Raw genomic sequence first — 24,166 nt, forward strand, 5'->3', positions numbered from 1 at the left:
GTAGAATTGTTGAGTGCCTGGGTTCATTGTAAATTGCATTTTATTTGTGATTAAGTCTGCTCTGTGTCTCCCTCCCTTATTTTTAAACCCTATTGTTAAATGTTCCAGTTTGTTGCCCCTGTTTTCTTCCATGACCCAGCACGGTTCGTGCTTGAGAACCAGTAAGCTGATTGGGCTGTAAGTTGTCATTTGGACTGACAGACTTTGGTAATTCCGCTCAGTTACACCAGACCGAGGTCGCTAGAGCGACCCGGTTCGACAGAGTCCGTTGAGGGTGTGATTTCCCTCGTAATTTGACGACGTGGGTATTTAGATATATTGAAATTTGGCTATTAACCCTACCCCACACTGTCAGAGAATTGGCGATCACAGTCCTGAAGTGACCCGTGACCTTCGGAGTTGTCCGAGAGTCACGACCTAAATTCCGGGTGTTCGGTGGGAGACAGCTCTACTGCTCCACCTGGCGGCCGTTCCTCCCCACCGACCCCCGGCGTACAACAATACTGCTTGGCATTGATATCACAAAAACACATCTTCAACTACAGAGAAAACATCACCAGAAAGAATTTTCAAGAAGGTAATGTAAAATCCAGTGTCAAGGCTCAGCATATTCTTCAAAGATGAAAAGAAAAAAAAAACATTCACAGTCTATGCTTTCCAGCCTTAATTCCTGAGGGCTTTTAGTCACCACAAGGAAGGTACCCCTGGTGACGTTTTTCCTGCCTATTAACTATTTAATAGAGGAGATTAACTTTTCAGAATGCCTGGGGATACAGTGCAATAATGTAATTAACTTTTCAGAATGAAAGGGTTAACCCACAAAGCGTGTTGAGCTACCATCGTGGCCGAGACGTGTACGAGTTTTAACCGACGTCAACCCAAAGAACAAATCATGACCTTTCCTACAATGCACAATGCCCTGGTAACTGATGAAAGCTTGTTTCTAATTGGTGGATGACAATTTCTTCTAATTTCTTCAAATCGGTGGGCAAGTGATGACAAAAACATCCCAACAGCAAAAGACAATAGCACGATCCCTTTCTAGGATCGTGCTATCGTGTTTTATATTGTCCGCTGCTATTACACTTCATATGAGGACTCTTGAGGAGGGATTAAACAAAAAAAAAACCATCGTCCCATCATTGTACTGGTATATCAACACTCCCAACGGCACCCCCTCCTGGCTGTCACCCAGATACAGGACTTTCAGTTCCCTGTGCAAAGGCAACACTTTTCTCATATTTATGAACCTCCGTATTAGAGCAGCTAAACCCATGTGTGACGAGAGCACTGTTTCTCAACCGGGGTTCCGCAAGAGGTCGCTTGGGGTTCCGCGAGAAACAGTAATAAATCGGCTAATGTATTTTTGAGTAGTTTTTGTTTGGTTTAATATTCGTAATTTTACTATACACGTACAGCATATTGTTGGAAACTCCTTGGTTATTATAATAGAGGCTTCAACCTCTTATATTATTTACAATTATAACAACCATAGGGAATGTACTTAACGATGTCTATATGGCACCAGTGTGAAACTGCCCTGACTGGTTATAGTGGGGCGGCTTAGCCCAAATATTCAAAAGAATTGTGCATTTTGTGATACAAGCACCAAATTTGGCACAAATGTACATTGATATGTTGCGAACATTTTCAGATATTGGGCCACTTGAAATTCTCTCTTTATGTCCGCCATATTGGTTTTCAAAATGGCCACCACTTGAAATCTACATTTGCTATCATCTGGACGTAATGCAGCTATTGACTTGATTCTGGTATCTAAATGTATGTTTTTGGGGGCAAGGAATCCAATGGTACCATTTTCAACTTAATATTATCTATCACAGTCTGTTATATAATTTTATTTGGAAATTATCGAGGCAAATATTGGATTCAACACAATACTTTGAAAAGAATGTCTTAGTTCTGTAAATATATATTTTAAAAAAAACTATACTAAATCATTAGTAACAACTCAGACAAGCTCATATATACTGGCAGTCCAAAATATAAATTCATATCCCATTAGGAAACAAAGTGACCCATTCATTTGTGTTTTTCATCTGCATATTTTATGTAACATTACATTCATATTGTCAATAAATACCAAACATGCATAATCCCCTTTTCCTAGACCCTTTAAGCCATCTTTTGTGTTTCTAGAGTACAGAAATTTCTTATATAGGCTTCCATCTGTCTTGTTTCCTTAACAATGCACTGTAGCATGTCTTTAATAATGTTTACAAACATGACTCCACTACATGTCTTTAATCACACCCTGACCCAAATAGAAGAGTAGAGAGGCTGCATGTGTGTTGACCCACATCAACTGTGTTCTTTGTGTGTGGCTGTGTTTAAATCACCTTGTGACTCCACATAAATGAGTTAATTACATACAATCTGGGCTCAGCTAGACAACATTGTGTGGTCAGCAATGAAGACAAGAATCTGAATTACATGTATGCAAAAGACCTTATTACTTTACCTTATTACTATTACCTTACTCCGGCCACCGTAAAACCCTTCATTCCGCAAAACGCAAAAACGCAAAAAAATCTGAAAAGCCACTCCGTGGGAGTACCTCCTGTGCAGCTTCCCTTCGCAGGGCAGCTCACCGGATGACGGGATTGGGGCAAAGCCTTCGGGACCCCCAATCTTTGATAGGAGGGAAACCACGGGGTAACATCCCTGGGTCAGATTGCGGGAGAGTGTGTCGGAGTGGTGCTGAGATGTCGTCCACCAGACGGCGGTCTCCTTGGGTTAACCTGAGGCGGTCCCTTCGGGTGGGTGCCTGGAATGTCCTATCCCTAAGAGAGGATGATCACCTGTCTCTGTTATCATCTGAGCTCAAGCGTTTGGACATCGGGATTGCAGCTCTCTCTGAGGTTCGGAGACCGGATTGCGGCGAGATAATGGTGGGTGGTTACACCTACTATTGGTCTGGTCGCTCTGATGGTTACCATACCCAAGGAGTTGCTGTAGCTGTGTCCAATAAGCTGACCCCAATGATAATTGAGGTAACACCGGTCAACGAGCGTATTATGAGATTAAGGATTCGTCACTCCTTAGGTGTCATTTCCCTGGTCTCTGTTTATGCTCCGACTGAGGCGAGTGATCTCACCGTGAAGGATGCATTCTATGCCACACTCGAGTCTGTGGTTGATCAGTGCCCCAGACGAGATACACTTCTAGTCTTGGGGGATTTCAATGCATCGACTGGAACTGATAGGGACGGTTATGAGGTGTGTGTTGGTCCCCATGGGTCAGGAACTATGAACCAGAATGGCACTAAGTTCCTTGACTTTGCAAGAAGTCATGGACTTAGGGTGGCTGGTTCATGGTTTCAGCGCCCACAAGCTCATCGCTGGACTTGGTATTCCAACGCTGGCGGTGTGGCAAAGGAGATTGACCATGTCCTCATTGACGGTCGTTGGAGGATGATCCAGAACTGCAGGGTCTACCGGAGTGCTCAGTTCCTCAATACTGACCACAGGCTTGTTGTAGCAACTCTAAAGCTGCACCTTAAATCCTGGAGAATGGTACCATCCCAGCCGAGGCTGGATGTTGCCAAGCTCAGGGATGAGAGAGTAGCTGAGGAGTTTGCGAACAGGCTGAGTGGACACTATGGGGGTCAGCGTGTATTGGGGGTCCTGAAGAGTTGTGGAGCGCCTTCAAGACCACCGTCCTCGATGTTGCCGGTGGATGCCTTGGAGCTCACCGCAGGGCAAAGAAGAATTTTGTCTCTCAAGGGACACTGGATACCATTGACCAGAGTCGCAGGGCCAGGCTGAATGGCAGAGCTGAGCTGTTCAGGGAGCTGAGGCGTAAAACTGTACGTGCACTGAGGGTGGACAAGGAGGCCTATGTGCGAGGAATCTGTGAGGGGGTAGAGCATCACCTGTGGACAGGTGATTCTCGTCCCGCTTACAGAGGAATTCGCGCATTACGTTCATCCAAGCCCATCCCTCAGAGCACTACAGTTCGAGCAGAGAGTGGTAGGCTCTTGACAGAGGAGTCTGAAGTGAAGGCCCACTGGGCCGGTTACTTTGAGCGGTTGTACCAGGCTGATCCCCCAACTGTCGAGTTGGACGTCAAGGGTGTTACAATCCCTGTTGCTGACCCTCGAATCAACTGTGGTCCACCTACGCTTGTGGAAACACGGGCTGCGGTGAACCAGTTGAAACGGGGCAAAGCTCCAGGGATCTGTGGCATCCATGCCGAACTTCTCAAGGCTGGTGGAAATGCTGCACTCGTGTCGTTGCATGCAGTTTTGTGCTCTGCCTGGAACACAGGCATCATCCCAACTGACTGGAAGAGGGGCCTTGTTGTCCCTCTCTGGAAAGGGAAGGGTGATCGCCAAGACTGCAACAACTACCGAGGGGTGATGCTGCTCTCAGTGCCGGGCAAGGTCTTTGCTCGGATAATTCTCGATAGGGTTCGCCACCATCTGCTTGAGCACCAGCGTCCAGAGCAGTCAGGCTTTACACTAAAGAGGTCAACGATTGACCGTATCCTTGCACTTCGTGTCCTCACCGAACGCAGACGAGAGTTTCGGCAGGGGCTGCTTGCAGCCTATGTTGATCTCTGTAAAGCGTTCGATTCAGTGAATTGGGATGTCCTCTGGAGGATTCTTGGTCTTCGTGGGGTGCCACCAAAACTGATCGATCTATGTCTGAACTCTACTCTGGTACTGAGAGTGCTGTGAAGTGTGGTGGTACCATCTCTGACTTATTTGCAGTTGTTACTGGAGTTCGTCAGGGATGTGTACTTGCCCCCACACTTTTCAGCACTTGTATGGACTGGATTCTAGGGAGGATGTCGGAGAGATCAAGTTGCGGTGCGTCATTTGGGAATGTCAAGATCTCGGACCTTGACTTTGCAGATGATGCAGTCATCTTTGCGGAGACTTTAGACATCCTCTTGGGGGCCCTCGAGGTGCTGAATGAGGAGTCGGAGCCGTTGGGATTACGGGTTTCTTGGGTCAAAACTAAGATCCAGGCTTTCGGTGACATCTTGGATGCTGCTGTCCTGTCTGTGTCTGTTTGTGGTGAAGATGTTGAGGTCGTGGAGAGATTCACTTACCTTGGCAGTGATATTCATGTCTCTGCTGGCTGCGAGTCAGAGGTCAATAGACGTCTGGGTCGGGCCTGGGGAGTCATGGATTCACTGGATCATGGGGTGTGGCGCTGCCGGTACCTGTGCGGGAGGACGAAAGTCCGAGTCTTCAGGTCCTTGGTACTTCCAGTCTTGCTCTATGGGTGCGAGACTTGGACTCTGACCAAGGATCTGAGACGGAGACTTAATTCCTTTGGTACCAGGTCTCTTCGGAGAATCCTTGGCTATCGCTGGTCAGATTTTGTGTCCAACGAGCGGTTGCTGAGAGAGACTCGGATGAGATTTGTTACCTGCATAGTCCGTGAGTGTCAGTTGCGGCTGTATGGACATGTGGCTCGTTTTCCTGACTCTGATCCTGCTCACCAGATTCTCTCAGCGAGGGAGTCTCATGAGTGGAGGAGGCCAGTGGGTTGACCACGTGCCTCATGGTTGACCATCATCTCAAGGAGATGGGGATGGGCCTGGCATCTGCCTGGGGGATGGCCAGACGGAGGCCCCTGAAGTACCGGCGGAAAGTGGACCCAGCGACGTGCTGTTCTGGCACATGCTCCCATACCTGACCTGACCTGAAAAGACCTTGTGAACAAGTGAAGCAAATACACGGGTAAGCATGAATTAAATCTAGGGCATAATATAATTTCCATGATGTTTACCTCTACACTCAATGGTGGAAGGAGGTAATGTTTTGATCCCAGCTTGTCTGTTTGTCTGTTAGTCCACAAAATTCCAGACAAAGCTTGTAGTAGTGGTAGTTGTAGTGGTCGTGGTGATAACAGAAATTGTTATATAGAACTGAACTTATATTACTATTATATGCAGAAAATAACTTCATTTCTATATGCCCTGCAGTGGACAGGTTAATTGGTTTATGCACTGAAGGGGTCACCCTGGTGTGCAATGCTGTGTTCTGCCGCACTGAGTTGTTCAGGTATGATGTACTCAGCACAAGCTTACCTGATACACATGTGTGCTGGCTAAAACCACTTGTCTGGTGGGCATGACAGAGGCAGGTTGTCTAATAGCCAACCTGGTCCTATTTTTTTGAGGTTCATCTGAAATTCTTACTATAAGGCTTTAAATTAGAAATGTTTTATATAAAGTAGTATTTTGAGTGAAGTGTGTATTCCACACTGACATTTTTGACATGTTCTGAATTTAACACGAAGGCTGTAATTAAAAGAACGGGGTATGTCTGGAAAATGTACTGTCCAACCTAATAAGAGTTTAGACTGATTTATATTTAAATCTTGGCTGTGTAAATATTGTAAGAATTTATGAATTCAAATGTTTTGTAAATATTCAATAAATTTGGGAATATTTTTTAACTAAAGAATCTCATGTGATTTTATTTTTCTTCTTGCCTCCGGTATGGGTGAAAATTTAATTCTGGCATAATCTCACAAAACTAATTCCCTAAGTGTGCCAAGCTAAATGCTCTACGATATAGAGGAATTATCCTCCTCTCCATTAGTATGATGGAGGAAACCCCTCTATTACATACATATATATATATATATATATATATATATATATATATATATATATATATATATATATAACAAAATGTTAACATTATATCATTGTATCGTTGCAGATTCAGAAGACAGTTCCACCATGTCCAAGAGCTTCAGACTAGCTGATGTTGAGCGAACTTCACCATCAACATCACAGCACCTCACCACAACTGACTGGAAGTTATGCCTTATATGTCAAGAGGACAAGACGGAGACACTGACCAAACCTGACCAATCAAAGAGAAAAGACATTGGTAGTGGGAACAGTTCACTCGCAGAGAACTTGGTCAAATTCAGTGAACTTGGAGAGCTCCCAGGATCATTTCACCTGGAAAGACTCGATGATGGTCATGGCATTGAAGCTGCGATGGTTGCACATGGTGCAAAGTATCATCAGACATGCAGGCTCCAGTACAACACCACCAAACTGCAGAGAGCACAAAAGAGAGCACTCAAGAAAGAATGTGAGAGCGATGAGGAACAAGCTGCATGCAAACACACCAGGTTACATTCACGCTCATCGAGTACAGAGAAGAAGGTCCCAGAAAATTGTTTCTTCTGTGAACAACCTGCTGGGGCTGACAGTCTTCGGAAAGCTGCAACATTCCAAATGGACAAACGGGTGCGTGCATGTGCAACCCTTCTTGGTGATACAGAACTGCTGGGCCGTCTCAGTGGTGGGGACATGATAGCGTTGGATGCCCAGTATCACCCACGGTGCTTGATAGGACTTTACAATCGCACAAGAAAGGCCCAGTCAACAGGATCACAGGACACAAAACAAGAGCGAGCAATGTCGGCAGTTGTCTTCGCTGAACTCGTCCTCTACATTGAAGAAACCAGACAAGATGAGGAGACAGCACCAGTATTCAGATTGGCTGACCTTGTTCAGCTCTATCAGTCCAGAATGGAACAGCTAGGAGTCCAGCTCGACACGAGAGTCCACTCCACACGACTGAAACGGAGACTGTTGGCTCAGTTTCCTGACATGCGGGCACACACCAAGGGGAGAGACATCCTGATGGCATTTGAAGAAGATGTCGGTGCTGCTCTTGCGAAAGCCTGCGAGCTGGACAGTGATAGTGATGCAGTCCATCTTGCCCATGCTGCACAGATTGTTCGCCGTCACATGTTTGGAGAAGCCAAGCCCTTCACAGGATTCCCTGAAGTATGTCAAGAAGAATCTGTGCCACCGTTGCTGCTTGCCCTAGTCAGTATGATCCAAGAGGGACCCAGCATCAAGGAACAGATGGCAGACACTAACCCTGCAGCAATTGCCACAGCTCAGATACTGAAGTTCAACAGCATCAAACACAAGCGAACACGTGGCACCACATCATCCACCAGTCAATCAAGTCAATAGCTGCATTACGTCCAGAGATAATAGCAAATGTAGATTTCAAGTGGCGGCCATTTTGAAATCCAATATGGCGGACATAAAGAGAGAATTTCAAGTGGCCCAATATCTGAAAATGTTCGCAACATATTAATGTACATTTGTGCCAAATTTGGTGCTTGTATCACAAAATGCACAACAGGTTTGCTCTGCTGCTACACTATTAGTGGACGTCCTGTACGCGCTGGATTCGTGTGTCATTGAGTGACTGACTCAAGTACGGGACGCATGCAGTGTCCATCTATCTTCTCTGTGCTTCCTAGCGCAAAGTCTGTCTGTCTGTGTCTCTCTCTCTCTCTCTCTCTCTCTCTCTCTCTCTCTCTCTCTCTCTCTCTCTCTCTCTCTCTCTCTCTCTCTCTCTCTCTCTCTCTCTCTCTCTCTCTCTCTCTCTCTCTCTCTCTCTCTCTCTCTCTCTCTCTCTCTCTCTCTCTCTCTCTCTCTCTCTCTCTCTCTCTCTCTCTCAATGTTAGTTCTTCTGTTTACCTTTATTGCTTCAGCTTTATTTGTTTATCAAGTTACATGAGGTGTGTTTTTTTTTTATTTAAAAAAGTTTTTTTTGTGAGTTAAAACCTCGGTGTGAGGTCTCATAAACGAGCAGTATGTTTTTTTTTCATTGCCAATAAATTTGACAAAAAGGGGGTCATTTTTTCCTTAAACCAGGTATCCGAAAAAAAATATTATATTTACCACGTGAACTACGATAAAAATATAAAAGAGCTAGATATTAATAATGGTATATAATAATTTTTATGCAGGGGTTCCCTGAGACATGAAAACTATTTCAAGGATTCCACAACGGTAAAAAAGTTGAGAAACGCTGGACTAGAGTATCGATGAGGAACATCGATGCAAAAATATGATGCATCCCAACACCAAGACCAAGCTGAAGTGGTGAAAGGAGTGTTCGGGGTCTTTCAGCTTGCATAATTGCCTGCCTAAGGGCACACATTTTCATTTCTCTCTCTCTTTCCCAGTGAATAGTGTGCACAGCAAGAGTTGCAAAGACTGCGGAATAAATGACATTGATTTGGATGCAGTGTACATGTCCAAGCTGAACAAAAGTTCAAACACACAAACAAACACAGAAACAAACATACAAACGCTTGAAAATATTGCGACAGTTGTGAGCCAGAAAGAGGATGCCGTGCACCTCTCGGGCAGCTAAAAGCACACTTATAAAGTGGAGTCAGTTATATCTTACTATTGTGTTTCGCAAATAAGTGAGATTGTATATACGGGATAAACATTTGTTGTCTGTGTGAATGAGTATAAGGTTCTGTTTATTTTCACTCTCTGTTTTTTTCTATCATCATCACCTTGCAAACAATACACTTTTCCCGAAAACTGAGCGCCCAACCCTTTCATGGGGGTGAAAACTGAGCACCCAACCCTCCGGCACAGAAGAAAAATCGACTCTGCCAATCCACAGCGGTCATGGCAGGAAGGGAGAACCAAGCAGCGTTACTATGCCAGCCTGAGTGCGGGGGAGAGAAGAGGGAATATAAAAGGGGCTAATGATATACATGTATATACTGGCTAATGATGCCCCACTGACTGTGTCTATGCCTGGTGTTAGCTTAATGGTTGGGGTGGTGGGTTTGGGATCCTAGGATCCTGAGTTCAAATCCCACTCAGCTGTTGAATTAATACCAGGTGGGGTTAACTCTGCCTGTCATCCTTCCGAGGTCGGCAAAATGAGTGCCAGCTTGCTGGTATCCTGTGTCAGAGTGGCGACCCATCCAGTATTGTACCCAATAGCCAAGGAGACTGCTTAGGCAACACCAATGCTCTGCACAGAGTATGGTCCTATTGGATGGATGGATGACTGTGACTGATGAGGCCAGATTGTAATTGGGCCAACAAGTGCCATCTGCCACATGGACACATTGTGTTATGTCCACCAACCACAACCAGGAGGCACCATTGATGTTATTAAGCAGTCGGGGAATGTATTCATGGAAATACTGAAATGCTCCTAACTTAGATCAACACTGTGATAACATCATCATGGTGGCGTCATGACTGCAAACCCAGAAAGGCTCGAGCAAGCAATTCATGAATGCAAAGTTAAAAGCTGGGCAGTTGAGAGGAGTTGGTGGTTCAGCATGCGAGCAGTCGGGCACCTCTACATCCAAGCTCTATGCCTTAGCATTCGCCTGCGCAGTCCACTCGACATCAGCGGAACCTTTTTCTCCCCAATTACACTCGCTTTATCTCCATCTCATTAACTTTAATTTATTCGTCCACACCTCACACATCTCCACACGTTTCATTTCCCACACTTGCACTTTGGTACAGAACGCAACGCTTCTTCTTTGCTTTCCTTCTCTGTACCTTACGTGGCTTTTTTCATTGACACCCTCATGCATCCGGTGCGCCTTCTCAGAACCAAGGCCAGTACGATGTGGCTTACGGAACGCCACCTCCCCTTGCAAGTTGGAACGAGATTCCCCGAAGCCACACAGGTCATCACATTGGGCAAATGGGCTTTTCCAGCTTCTCCATATGACCGGGCACTTGAGCAGAAGGAAGGACGGGACCACAAGAGAGAGGCAAGCTTTAACAACTGAGTATGAACTGTGGGGGAAAAATTTATATTAATGTATTTTAAATTGCAACAAATGGAGTTTCAGAAATGTAACTTTTATGCTGCAAGTTGATTTGGCTGTCATTTCTGGCCAAAAGACTTTTGCCCTAAATGATAAGAAATGTGTTGTTCTGGAGCAGAGTGACCGAGCTGATAAATTAACCTTTGCTTAAAAAATGTACGAAGAGGCTTTTCGTCTAAAGGACACGTCTACAGTCTGGGTGAATATCCCCCAACCTCTCTCTCATGAAAGTATAAAATGCTTTGAAATCTAAAAGTTTGGATTGCAAGCACGTGAGGAAGTATAGTTTCTCAGTGGCTTGTACTCCTTGGAACTGACCAAGTACCAAGTTAGAATAAAACTCTCTGATGTAATGTAGAAGTGAATTGAATCGGGTTGGTCTAACTGTTAACTAAAGTAAGAATAAATGAAATAGAACCAAATAATATTGCAATCAAATGGGGATTCTTAAGTTCATTGTACAAGGGTGAGAAGTGTATGGTGTATAATTAGGAAATAAATTGTTTCACAAGGAAGGACTTGTGTGGACATCAGTTTTATCAGTGTCAATAGGGTTTTTTTGTAGGATTTTATAATCAAATCGGACAAACGTTAAACTCTGTCTGAAGTCAAATAGGATTCCACAATCGGCCAGTTAGAATCCTTCAGGAGGACAACGATCACAACAAGGTGGGTTTAAAAAAATCCACATCAGTTGGTGCCGTGACTCGGATTCGAACCAACGTTGGTGCGGTGCTCGTGACCGGAGGTGCTTAATCTGCCGGAGGCAGTGCCTGGAGGAACGACAAGTGCTTGAGCGAAGGTAAGGGAGAGCGCTCTCAGCAGGTAACGTATTTCGAACAAAGAAAAGTTCATTGTCAGATAATTTTATTGAGAGAAAGAAGAGGATCTGGCGGAGGGAGTCCGTTTTAAAGTAAACAGTAAGTACTGTAGTTGTTTTAGAAAAGTGCTGGAGAAGAAGAGGAGTCAGATGACAAGAAGAGGCTCGTTAAGGAGCCAGATGCGTAATTAAATGGGCATGATGAAGTGACATGCCACATGTTTGCATTGATATGGACGGGCTACGAGAGAGATGGCCGAGGACACGGCTGAGACGCCGAGATAGGGTTAAAATAGATAAACATTATAAGTTACCTGTTTGTAAGAGTTACTTTTTGTTCATTGAACTCACTGGAAGTTTGTTGGCAGTGAGGTTGTTATATTATATTGTGTGGAGGTTTTACGGATCTGTACGAAATGTTTTGAAGTGCAGGAGACGATTAACCAGCTGGGAGCATGGTTGGTGATTTGCATTGAGATGCATGTGTTTCTCAGAGTAAAAAATGAAACTTGTGCGAGTCCAATATTCACTGCAATGAAACGTGTTCTGTTAGGATTTTGACGATATTTTAACTCGTGCTGAGTTGAGCTGTGGGTCTGTTTGAAATGGCATGTTATACATTCTTTGCGTTGTATTTCCACGCGAAGGTCGCAAACTACACTGTGTGAGACCCCCTCCACTCGATCTGTGGGGGGTTGGCCTATCTTTACACTGAGTCTTTGTTCAAGCCTTTGCTTTAGGTGTGAAATTCGATTCATATGCAGATTCAAAAGGATGAGATAGAAATGTGATTGGTATTTGTCACGTGATCACACGCGAGTCTATGAGATGCAATGCTGTTTAGTGTATGTGTTGAAGCCATGACAGAGTAATGCAAACTGTGGGTTTTGCCTGTCAGAGTTTTTTCCTTTTTCTTCCCACCGGATGTGGAGAGAACTTCCTGTTCCTTGTTCCTTGGTGTTTGTGGCGCACCCTCTCGACTGAATGTTTAAAAGTGAAGTCCATTTAGGAAAAAGTGTTGAAGTTTTATTTTACAACCATCGGGATTTTGAATAAATTGTGAAATAACAATTGTGAATGTGGATATACTGTATGTGATTTAAATGTAGAAACGCGATTTGGAATGATTTTAATGATTTGATGATGTTTAGCATGTGGGGCGATTCACATATAATTAATAGACGATTCCCTCGGATGGACGTTGAAATATTGTTTTATTCGTCTGCGAATGTTGAGGTTACCTGAACTTGTGCTGGGAAGGCAATGGCAAACAACCCAGTGTAACCCTTTGATCGATTCAGTCAAGGTAAATTCATGATTTAATTGGATAGATGCTGAAGATTTAATTTTTCATTTCTGGATTTTAAAAGGAAATATTTTATTGTTTTGACCAAAAGTTGTTTAAGAGAGTTTGGATGTTTATTAGTCTCAAGTTTAAGATGCTTTTCTAAGACTGGGATAAAGATTGTGGAGGGTGAAGTTGCATGTGTAGACAGAGTCTTTGAGCTGAAATTTAAATGATATTCGCCTGATAACAGATTTGATAAGTGATTTGACAATTTTTGTACAACTGTTTAAAATGATTTATTTGTTTTGATAAAAGAAAATGGATTCGTAATTGAGAAGGTCAGAGGAAGTGATAGATGGTTTGTGTATGTGAATTGGAAAAATGGCAGCATGTTTGCTGTTTTGGTGAGAGAGAAGTGGACAGATGGAGAAATGTCAGAGATTTAAAATGTCGATGGAAATAGCAAATAAGATGGATGTTTTGAGTATACGTACAACTGGGATTTCTGTATATTTTAGCATGTTGTTTTGGGAAATAACAAGGAAAAGGGATTAAAATATTGATATGACATATAATGCAAGTTAAATGCTTCCATAAGAATCTTTGTTAGTCTTGTAGAACTACATGTGCCCATGACGTTTATTGATTGGTGTTTAATTGATGCTTTGTTTGTTTCGGAGTGTTGAAAGCAGTCTTTGAAGCAATGTACGATTTCATCAAAATGAAGTTTGGAAAGAAGTTCCACACAAAGATTGGACGATGGGAGAACCCAGATTTGGGTGATTGAGCATTCAACACATGATTATGTCCCTTCCTGAGGAGATAAGATGGAGCAATGTGGGAAAAGAAAGAAAAAACCCACCGAGGAGAAGGTTGAGCAAAGTCTTAACGTGATTGGTCGGCGTTGTGTGGTGCCTGCATGGAGGAATGTTCTCAGCCACACTCTCGATTGCCGCTCTGCAAATACATCGTGAACTTGCTGTGGTTGCTTCAATGTACGACAGGCCTGGAATTCCACACTGCGCTCCTTCAACCCAGTGTCCGGCCCAAGCTTGTACTTGCCCACATCTACCTTCTCCTCAGCTCAAGGAGTGCTTCGATCGTGTTTCCCGTTGGGTGCCGCTCTATCCACACCCTAACCTGTTTATCTTCTGACTTCGGGTAGCATGTTTTCAATGTTTCAATGTGTGACACATGCTGATGAACAGGCCATAATTAAATGGAAACTCACTCATTTTCTGATATGAGCACACGCTGCCATTGTTGATTGAACTTTAATAATGGAAATCTTTTCTCCTTCAGGAATGGGACATGGTAATCATGTGTAAGAAAAATTATTCAAATTTTCCTTAAAAAAAAAAAACGGGGGAGTGTGGGGGAAAAATTTATATTAATGTATTTTAAATTGCAACAAATGGAGTTTCAGAAATGTAACTTTTATGCTGCAAGTTCATTTGGCTGTCATTTCAGGCCAAAAGACTTTTGCCCTAAATGATAAGAAATGTGTTGTTCTGGAGCAGAGTGACCGAGCTGATAAATGAACCTTTGCTTAGAAAATGTACGAAGAGGCTTTTCGTCTAAAGGACACGTCTACAGTCTGGGTGAATATCCCCCAACCTCTCTCTCATGAAAGTATAAAATGCTTTGAAATCTAAAAGTTTGGATTGCAAGCACGTGAGGAAGTATAGTTTCTCAGTGGCTTGTACTCCTTGGAACTGACCAAGTACCAAGTTAGAATAAAACTCTCTGATGTAATGTAGAAGTGAATTGAATCGGGTTGGTCTAACTGTTAACTAAAGTAAGAATAAATGAAATAGAACCAAATAATATTGCAATCAAATGGGGATTCTTAAGTTCATTGTACAAGGGTGAGAAGTGTATGGCGTATAATTAGGAAATAAATTGTTTCACAAGGAAGGACTTGTGTGGACATCAGTTTTATCAGTGTCGATAGGGTTTTTGTAGGATTTTATAATCAAATCGGACAAACGTTAAACTCTGTCTGAAGTCAAATAGAATTCCACAATCGGCCAGTTAGAATCCTTCAGGAGGACAACGATCACAACAAGGTGGGTTTAAAAAAAATCCACATCAGAACCCATCAAGCCATGAGCAATAACCTTGATGAAGGTTGTTGAAGGTGTGAACAGTGTATGTAGAGGTTCCCCATTCTTTCTCTTTCAAGCCTCAACATTCTTCACCTCTCTACCAAACCTATCTGTTTTTATTCAGGTGTCTGGATCCAAGTATTGTAAAGGTGCCAAGTCATTGTTCTTTGTTGTCCGGGACGGAATGTTGGTGTCGTGGTAAGGGAAAAATGTATGTGTGCCTGTGGATATCCTTGAATTGCTTGCGATGCCCACGTCTGATTTTTCTCACCATTTTATAATCTTGAGTTTTCCCGTCATTTCCCGCTCTTTCGCTTATTTGCCTGTGTAATAAATTTATGAAACTGTTGATTCGTGTCATGACTTATCCTACTTGCGTTTGATCCAGGGCAGGGCTCCCGAGGTGATTGGTCCGAGATTGCAAATTGTAATGGTAGCTTATAGAATGCAGCACACGGCATTTGGTTTGCTCAGCCAACTAAGTTGCTGCCGTGTAGTCACTGGCACGGTTCCGCATCTGCTCCATTCATCTCACCGCCACGGGAAACCGACCTTGGGTGCGAAGAACCAACCAGAGGTGAGTGTTGTTGATAGCGTCCGTGGTGTTTTAGTTGACACGCCAGTTTCAGAGTTATCCACTTATATATTATATATGTTGTGGTGGCCTCATAAGTGGATAACTCTGAAACTGGCGTGTCAACTAAAACACCACGGACGCCATCAACAACACTCACCTCTGGTTGGTTCTTCGCACCCAAGGTCGGTTTCCCGTGGCGGTGAGATGAATGGAGCAGATGCGGAACCGTGCCAGTGACTACACGGCACTATCCGCCATGATTTGCTCAGGAACCGAACATCTGAGCTAAAAGCTTAGCAAATTCCCCCGCTCATCTGCCACCCCGCTATCCACTATCCGCCGGTTCTGCCCCACGTACATAGTAACGGAAATCCCGGCAAAATTACCCCGCTTATCCGCCCGTGACATCCACCAGTGATGAGTCATCAGGAAATTTCTCGCTTCCATGGAGAAATGTACTAATGAGCCTGTGGCAGTATACATCTGGTAGAGTATTCTAATATGTAGTATGAAATCTATTCCAAAGTAGTATGAAATCTAATTTTGTTTCTGCTTTCGTGGCATTTGCAGCGCTATCTCCAGTGTGTATTGTGGATCTAACAGTGCTTAGTGGATTAGTGGTTTCTAAAAAAAGTTTGAAACAGCATGGCTCCTGTAGAGAGGAAAAGGGACCATCAGTGTTTGACGGTGAAAGAGAAGAGAGAAATCTGTGAGTACTCTAAGAGTTTTGCATCAAAATCTCAACAAGACGTTGCCAATTTCTTCGCAGTGAAATGGGGAAAGCCCGTGAAGAGGAGGACAATCGGCGACGTGATAAAACAGTCAGACCGATGGCTGAACAAATCGCTGGACGCGTCTATGATGCGTCAAGTCAGTGGCAAACATTCGAATTTGGAACAAGCGCTCTTTCTTTGGTTTAGCTCAGCACGTGCTAAAACCATTCCACTAACTGAAGCTATACTGAGGACGAAAGCCATGTTTTTTCGAGGTAAGCTGGAAATTGTCGACTTCCATTACTCGGATGGTTGGATGAATTGCTTCAAAATGCGCTATGGTATATCATGTCGTAAGTTATGCGGTGAAAGTGCGAGTGTATCCCAGGATTTAGTGAGTGCTGGTAGAACACAGGCAAAGGGTATGCTGAAAGATTACCAGCCTCATGATGTCTACAACATGGATGAAACGGGCCTGTTCTACCAAATGCTGCCTGACCGATCTCTCACTACGGGGGAGTATTCGAGGGGAACTAAGAAAGCAAAAGCTCGAATATCGCTAGCTGTTTGCAGCAACGCTGATGGTAGTGATAATTCCCGTTTGCTAGTCATCGGGAAAAGTGCTAATCCCAGGTGCTTCAAGGAATTCAAGCATGACTTGTATTGCGATTACCGCAACAACAAAAAGTCGTGGATGACCAGCTTAGTGTTTCACGACTGGCTGCGCGATTTCAATAAGAAAATGCAAATAGCGAACCGCCATGTGCTGATGTTGCTGGATAATGCGCCATCTCATATTCAGCCTGAGAACGAGGAGGGCCAAGTCAGTCTCACCAATACGAAAGTGCATTTCCTGCCGCCTAACACGACATCGCATCTCCAGCCCATGGATGCCGATGTCATAAACAATTTCAAACAGCATTATCGAAGATATCAACTACAGCATTTGGTGGATGTGATTGACAAAAATCGAGAACTGAAGCTGGAACTGAGCGATGCTATTCGCTTCTCCAATATGGCTTGGGATGAAGTGAAACCCAAAACCATCAAGAACTATTTCAAACACACTGGCATCAACCCGGACAATTAGTTCGATCCTGCGACAACGTCCTCTTCTTCGAGTGCCACCAGCACTCCGTATCCGAGGAACATTTCAACATAGATAGAGCCGTGCTGATGACACCAGAAGAAGTCGATCAAGTCGATGATCATCGAGAACCAACCGAGGTTTTTACAGATGATGAAATCGTCGATCTTGTGACTACCATTCATGACGAGGATACCGAGGAACCGGATGTGCCTAAAGAAGTAACCACGGTTCCTAGCGCATTGGAAGTGAGGCGCGCCTTGGAACAAGTCACGTGGTACATAGAGAGCAACGGTAATATGAACAAGGAGGATATTACTGCCATTTCAAAACTCAGGATGCACCTGAATGAACTTGTAATCTCTGTCGCTGAACAAAAGGAAATTACTGATTTCTTCCATCCTGTTGGGGTCCTGTAATGGCCCCGTAACACACATGTACTGTATGTGCGGCAATAAAAACGTGAATCATTTCTGAAAATATATTGTATGTTGTTCCGTTTGTTTGGTTTCGTTCTAGTGAGTAGGGAATGAGATTCTTAGGCCCCTAAAGGCCCTACCTGACACCCCTCCAGATCATCTTGCGTGTACCCTCGCTTATCCGCCAAAAATGACCTTGCCCCAACTTGGCGGATAAGTGGGGTAATACGATATATATATATATATATATATATATATATATATATATATATATATATATATATATATATATATATATATATATATATCATAGATTAAATGTACCTATTTATTGAAAAATAAGAAAATGTTGGTGTGTCTTATGTGGTGAATATCTTCTTCGCCCTTCATACCAATTTTCTAATGTGTAGGGTTGACCATCATGCCTTATTAGATCCCCTTTGCGGTCTATATTCGCTGTAGTTGAACTTAAACGTGGAGTTAAGGGAAGTGGGGGACAGAGGGGATGGAGGAGGGTCAGATGTAAATTTATATGGTCATTCCAGTAACACTTGGAAATCCAATAAAATCACCATTCAGAAAAGTAATTTCTTTTGCATTTGACCTCCAGTTTGTTTGTAATTTCTTTCCCACTGAAGGATCAAGCCACGAAGTGAGAGAGCTACCTTTTGAATTTTTCAAGATCAAGCAGAAACTATAATGTTGAACTCACATTAATCTTCATTCTCAACAGGTCTCATTCGGGAGTTTAAAAGGACGTGCCATGAAAACTATTGTTGTAAGAGAAAATGCATACAATAAAACTAACAGCATGGAATCATGATTTATTACATGTTCAGAGAATAGAACTCCTCTGATGATTGTAGAAAACTATATTATCGCTTTAAGGCTTAATATTGAATCCACCTTGATAGAAAAAGTCAAGAAAAAGTGTTCCCTCTCCTTTTGAACAAGTCACCCACAGATTCGGGTCAGCGATAAGATGTCATCATGGTGTTTCGCAGGCCCGGCGATTCATCAGTGTGTGTCCCGACCCTTGGATGGACGTTCAACTGGCGACCCATCTATTGGTATTACTTGGTGGATGTTGAACATCCCATGGTACCCTTTGCGAAGAGTGAGCGAGTTATCACAGAGACCCTGAACAAATTACAAATTGCTGCTCTGACCTACAGGGGACACTGTATCAGTGGCACAGCTGCACCACCAGCAAACAGTGTTACTGGCAACAATGTGCTGTATCCGAAAGAAGACCAATGGATTGAAGACTCAAACGTCTAAGAAAAACAAACACATTATAAGGTGCATTAAGTTTCCAAAGAAATGTATATTGTTGTGCTTGTCCATGAAATGCCTTTATATACTGTACAGTACTTACAACAGGTCTTCTCCATGCGACATTCTCCTCTTTCAGAGAGTCTGGAAGTAAACTTGGAGAAGGTGGAAAGTCAGGATCTTCAAACCACCTTCCTGCGGACACATATTGTGCTTTGATGACCTCAAAAGTATTTGCAGGTGATGCGTCGAAGACTTGAGGAATCTGCTGCTCAAAAGACATGTCGTGACGATGGGTTGTTTGAGCCAAGTCTGCTGTCTGTGTGCACAAAGATACAAAGATAGTATGACTCGCAAACACCACGAAGACAAATAACCACTTCAATGGAAGAAGAAGCAAGCTTACAGTCTCAGATTACATCTCCGTCTCCGAAATGCGACACCTCAGCACAACTGTAAGCCCAGCTCTTGCTGAAACATGCACACATGCTTGAGGGTAGCTCAAGCATGTGTGCACGTCATTTGGACATGAGCTCTATGACACTTGAAAATAATAAACAGCGAACGAGGCATGGAATGTAATGGCTTGGAGTTTTGTGATAAAAACTCATAAAACACATTTTACACTTATTGCATCGGGTTATAATCCACAAGCATATTGTTGTTCCCACTCTTTGCTTTTACCAGGTGGGAGTGAAAGATATTGACAAAGGAGAACAGGGATGTTTGATAGAGGTTTTTACAAACCATAACATGTCAAGATATAACATCCAAGTATACACATCATTGTGATTCTCTATTGTTACAACAGGCTTTCAAAAATCTTTTATTTTTTTGGTATGCACTGTTGAGGCTCGTATAAGAACTAACACAGAATGTACAACAAGAGGAACAGTAGCCAAGAGTGGCGGAAGAGGGAAGGACAAAACAGTGGGGAACAGAGACATGAGATTTGTGGAAGGGAGAGGGATGGGGGCAGGGTACACGGTAAACAAGATGGACACTTCAGGGACTTTCAGGTCCTTACATGACAGGGACTTTCAGGAAGGAAAGCAGGGAATTTGAAGGGGTGGGTTTGGGGCAGATTAGCGGGGGGCAGAAAAGATCATGGTTTTTGGATTAGGGAAGATTAGAGATGATGGTGAACATCTGTTTTGAAGACCTGGAGGGAAGAGTGGGATTTTGAAGAGAGTGTGGGAGTTTATTCCAAAAGCGGGAAAAAAAGAGGAATGAAAGAGTGAAGGCGAGCAGTGATTTTTGATTTTGGTACTTTTACCAGAAGGGGGTTGCTGGCGGACCTTGAGTGCCCTGCGGAAATATAGGGGGGGGGGGAAGACATATCACAAACAGAGCGGGGGGGGGGGCTGAGAGGAAACGGAAGAAAAGGGAAAGAACAACGATCTGCCTGCGTTGAGAGAGTAAGAGGCCCAAAGGTTCAGCCTCACCGCGGGAGATACCAATGATCCTAAATGGCTTGGTTTCCACGGCGTGAAGTAGAGAAAGGTGAGAGGTGGGAGCACCAGCCCAGAGGGTAGAGCAGGACTCCATCAGGCTGCAGACGGAAGCTTTGTATGTTGTCAGGAGCTCAGATGTGCCAAGGAAGGACTTTGCACGACGGAGGATGCCCAGTCAGTGACTAGCTTTGGAAGCCAGCTGGGCAATGTGGTTTTCCCAGGAAAGATCACGGCAGATAGTGAGACCCAGAAGCTTTAATGAAAGGACTTCTTCAATAAGATTATTGAGAAACAGATGGGGAGGGGGCTGGGGGGAGGGGCGAGGGTGGTTCCAGATGGTCTTTTCGGAGAGACATTGTGAGTCACCAAACACATTGTCACCGAATGTCATTGATGAAGAATAACAATGCAAGATCACTCACAGAGTGACACTTGGTGAAATGTAACGGCACTCGGTAGAGGCTTAATTATATATTGGAAATATTGGAGATAAAGTTGGTTTTTATTACCTTAGGCCTTAGGGAATATTACATGGGCATGTTATTGATCCTATTTCAGCAATAAAGGGAATTGAAAGAGAATGTTTAAGACTCTATGAGATGGTAAAAGTGACAGCATCAGGGAACACAGCTTGAAGGGGTGAAAGACAAGAACTAAAACAGAAATGAGGACTTTTTATAAAATACAATGGCTCAAAAGGTAGAAAATAGCCAGAAAGGTGTGTCGGGAAGGAAAAAAGACATTTGGACATAAAGCATTCCAACTCTCCGCCGAGGGGGAGAAGATGATTGAGGTTTACTGAATGAGTTGGCAGGTAGAAACAGGTTTTGCGAATTTTGTTTCATGTGCAGTAAAAGTCACGCAACATTATGCTTCCAGACATCCTCACCTCGATCTGTGCTTGCACCTGAAGTCAGCCGTGTACAACGACTGTCTCAGAATCGATGGAAGTCACAAGTAAAGGGATGTTCAAACATCCTTTTTAAAACGGACTGAGAAGTGTTTGGATGTCAACTTGTGAAATGGTTAAGGATGTTGCCAAAGAATGGCCACCAAATCACACTCCTGTGCCCCCCCCCTCCGCACCCCCTATGTCTTCAACTTTCCACCTCAACCCAGCCATATAACATCGAATCACTTATTCTATTTTTTCTTTATTGCATACTTCAGAGCCTACCCACCGTTGTGCTGATGGACCAACTTGTCATCTTATTTGCCAAATTTACCTGTACATTGAGTGCTTTAACCCCTCCCTTTCCTCACTTCCCACTCTCTCACCCCTCCCTTTGTCCCCCTGTTCGTCCTGATGTATCCCTTCCCGCTTGAAATGTCTCACACACAAAAGGCTTTGACAATCCCCCCCCCTTATAATTTCCTTTTGTCGTAATTTCGAGTTTAAAGGTGAAATTATGAAAGACGAGCATGAAGATCCCTGTGGTGCCCGACTTAAAAGACACCCCGTTTCATTTATTTGTGAGAAGCATTGCCAACACATTGTCACCAAATGTCATTGAGGAAAAGTAACAATGAGAGAGGATGTCCCAACACAACCCAGGTTCCAAAGGCACCCAAATGTCCCAAAGCAGCACCCCATTTCCCAAAGTGCCACCAATCCCAATGCATCCCTCGTGTCCCAAATGCACCTGACGTCCCAAATCATCCAGTGTCCTGAAGCTTCCATTTCCTTGATGCACCCCATGTTCCAATGCGCCCCAGCATTGCAAATGCACCCACAATGTGCCAATACCTCCCCCAGTTTCCCAATGCACCCAAGTGTCCCAAATGCACAAGTCCCAAATCACCTGCAGTGTTCCAGTGCACCCCAGTGTCCAAAATCACCCGTGTCCCAAATGCACATGTCCAAAATCATCCCAGTGTCCTAATGCATGCCAATGTCCCAATGCACCCTGGTGTCCCAATGCACCCCGGTGTCCGAATGCAGCTCACTTTCTTCGTTTGCATTGCTGTTTGCTAGTCTACTTACTGTTCATTTGCTCATCTCAATTATTGCTTTAATCAGTGTTCAACTGTCTTGTATAACTCCAACAAATGCTGAGTTCATCCATCTATTCATTAGGACCATACTCTGTGCAGAGCGTTGGTGTTGCCAAAGCATTCTCCTTGGATAATGGACACAATCCTGGAAGGTCGCCACTCCAACACAGAAAACCAGCAAGCTGGCACTCATTTTGCCAACCTCAGAAGGATGACAGGCAGAGTCAACCCCAACTGGTAATAATTCAACAGCCAAGTGAGATTTTAACTCAGGATCTGAGGATCCCAAGCCAACCACCCTAACCATTTAGCTAACACCAAGCATAATGCTGAGTTCAGGCAGACATGATCTTAAACACCATTTTATATTTTGTTTTCATTCACAATCTGTAACGTTCCATGATGGAAAATACTATATGCTGCAAGGTTATACTGTAAAGGTAATGGCTTCCATTGGAATCGGGAATGCTTCAAAAGCAAAGTTATACTGTACCAACCAAATTATTATTATTCAGAAAAAATAACTTTCAATTCAATTTAGCAATGCCTGTTATAATATTATTGTTTCAATAGATGAGATCCCATTGCCCTAAATGTACACCCAAGGTCAAACCACATTCCTCAATGGATCTTAAAAACACCAATATTCCTTTCTTGGGTGTTAATGAAAATATGTGGCAAAGGGTGATTAAAAGAATCCTGAGAGTAAGCAGTGGCACATTATTTGTGGAGTGCTTTATTCTCATCAGCAAACTCTTGAAATTGACTCATACCTTCTACTCTTGACCTTACTTTGACATGCAAGGTAATGTTCTGGTGTACGACGTGGTTCAACTGGTGTACGACGTGGTTCAACTGGTGTACGACGTGATTCAACTGGTGTACGACGTGGTTCAACTGGTGTATGACGTGGTTCAACTGGTGTACGACGTGGTTCAACTGGTGTACGACGTGGTTCAACTGGTGTACGACGTGGTTCAACTGGTGTACGACGTGGTTCAACTGGTGTACGACGTGGTTCAACTGGTGTACGACGTGGTTCAACTGGTGTACGACGTGGTTCAACTGGTGTACGACGTGGTTCAACTGGTGTACGACGTGGTTCAACTGATGTACGACGTGGTTCAACTGATGTACGACGTGGTTCAACTGGTGCACGACGCGGTTCAGCTGGTGGTTGGAAATCAGTCCATTGCTTATAACATAAGGTTATAACTTCAAATAAAATAACTTTTGTATGTACTTACCAGTACATAATGTGTGTGTGTGTGTGTGTGTGTGTGTGTGTGTGTGCGTGTGTGTGTGTGTGTGTGTGTGTGTGTGTGTGTGTGTGTGTGTGTGTGTGCATATGTGCACGTATGTGTAGAGACATGACAGAGGTAAACAGACACCTTAAGTGGATTCATTTCATCTGCATAAAGCAGATTTACTCAGCGATTTGAACTAATATTCAACTATGTATTTGCAGACACGAGATCCTGGGTCTTGTATGACAATTAGCTTGACCTCGGACCCAGGGAGCACATGACCTTTGCGATTTTCAGAGGAAAAACTGTTGGCCAATCGCAAAATGGAGTCAGCCAGGCATCAGGTAGCTCAGATCCTTGGCATTCCACTGTTTATGGTCAATCGGGTGATTGTGCAATTCACTAGTGAAGGCAAGGAATCCACAGCTTCCCATTCTGGGCGACCTGGGCCCTCAGAAAGGTGCCTACAAGCTGTCAAGTGGTCCACTGAGAAAACTCCCTGCTGCAAGGCAGCAGATGTTGCCGAAGAAGTTCAAGTTAGCTGAAGAACTG

General features: G+C 43.7%; 2 protein-coding genes across 4 annotated transcripts in view; one reads left to right on the forward strand and one right to left on the reverse strand.

Annotated features, from left to right (window-relative positions):
* The window catches only part of LOC147027797 (calpain-9-like), a 142,326-nt gene that overhangs the window by 94,820 nt on the left and 23,340 nt on the right, over window positions 1–24,166 (reverse strand). The window contains exons 1-2 of one of the 3 annotated variants that reach the window (XM_085877413.1): window positions 19,325–19,471; window positions 19,022–19,237 (exon numbers count right to left, since the gene is read on the reverse strand). In XM_085877413.1, coding sequence (XP_085733539.1) covers window positions 19,022–19,201 — 180 coding nt within the window. In that variant the 5' untranslated portion in view covers window positions 19,202–19,237; window positions 19,325–19,471. Of the gene's footprint in view, window positions 1–10,356; window positions 10,539–19,021; window positions 19,238–19,324; window positions 19,472–24,166 lie in introns of those variants that run through there. The other 2 variants (XM_085877415.1, XM_085877414.1) reach the window with 2 other exon arrangements.
* On the forward strand, window positions 6,707–8,348 carry LOC147027798 (uncharacterized). The gene has a single exon (XM_085877416.1). It carries the CDS (start codon window positions 6,727–6,729, stop codon window positions 7,987–7,989), a length of 1,263 nt encoding a protein of 420 aa, XP_085733542.1. The 5' UTR covers window positions 6,707–6,726; the 3' UTR covers window positions 7,990–8,348.

The sequence above is a fragment of the Eptatretus burgeri genome, chromosome 4, assembly GCF_056783735.1.
Source record: "Eptatretus burgeri isolate ZD-2024b chromosome 4, Ebu_testis_v1, whole genome shotgun sequence".
NCBI lineage: Eukaryota > Metazoa > Chordata > Myxini > Myxiniformes > Myxinidae > Eptatretus > Eptatretus burgeri.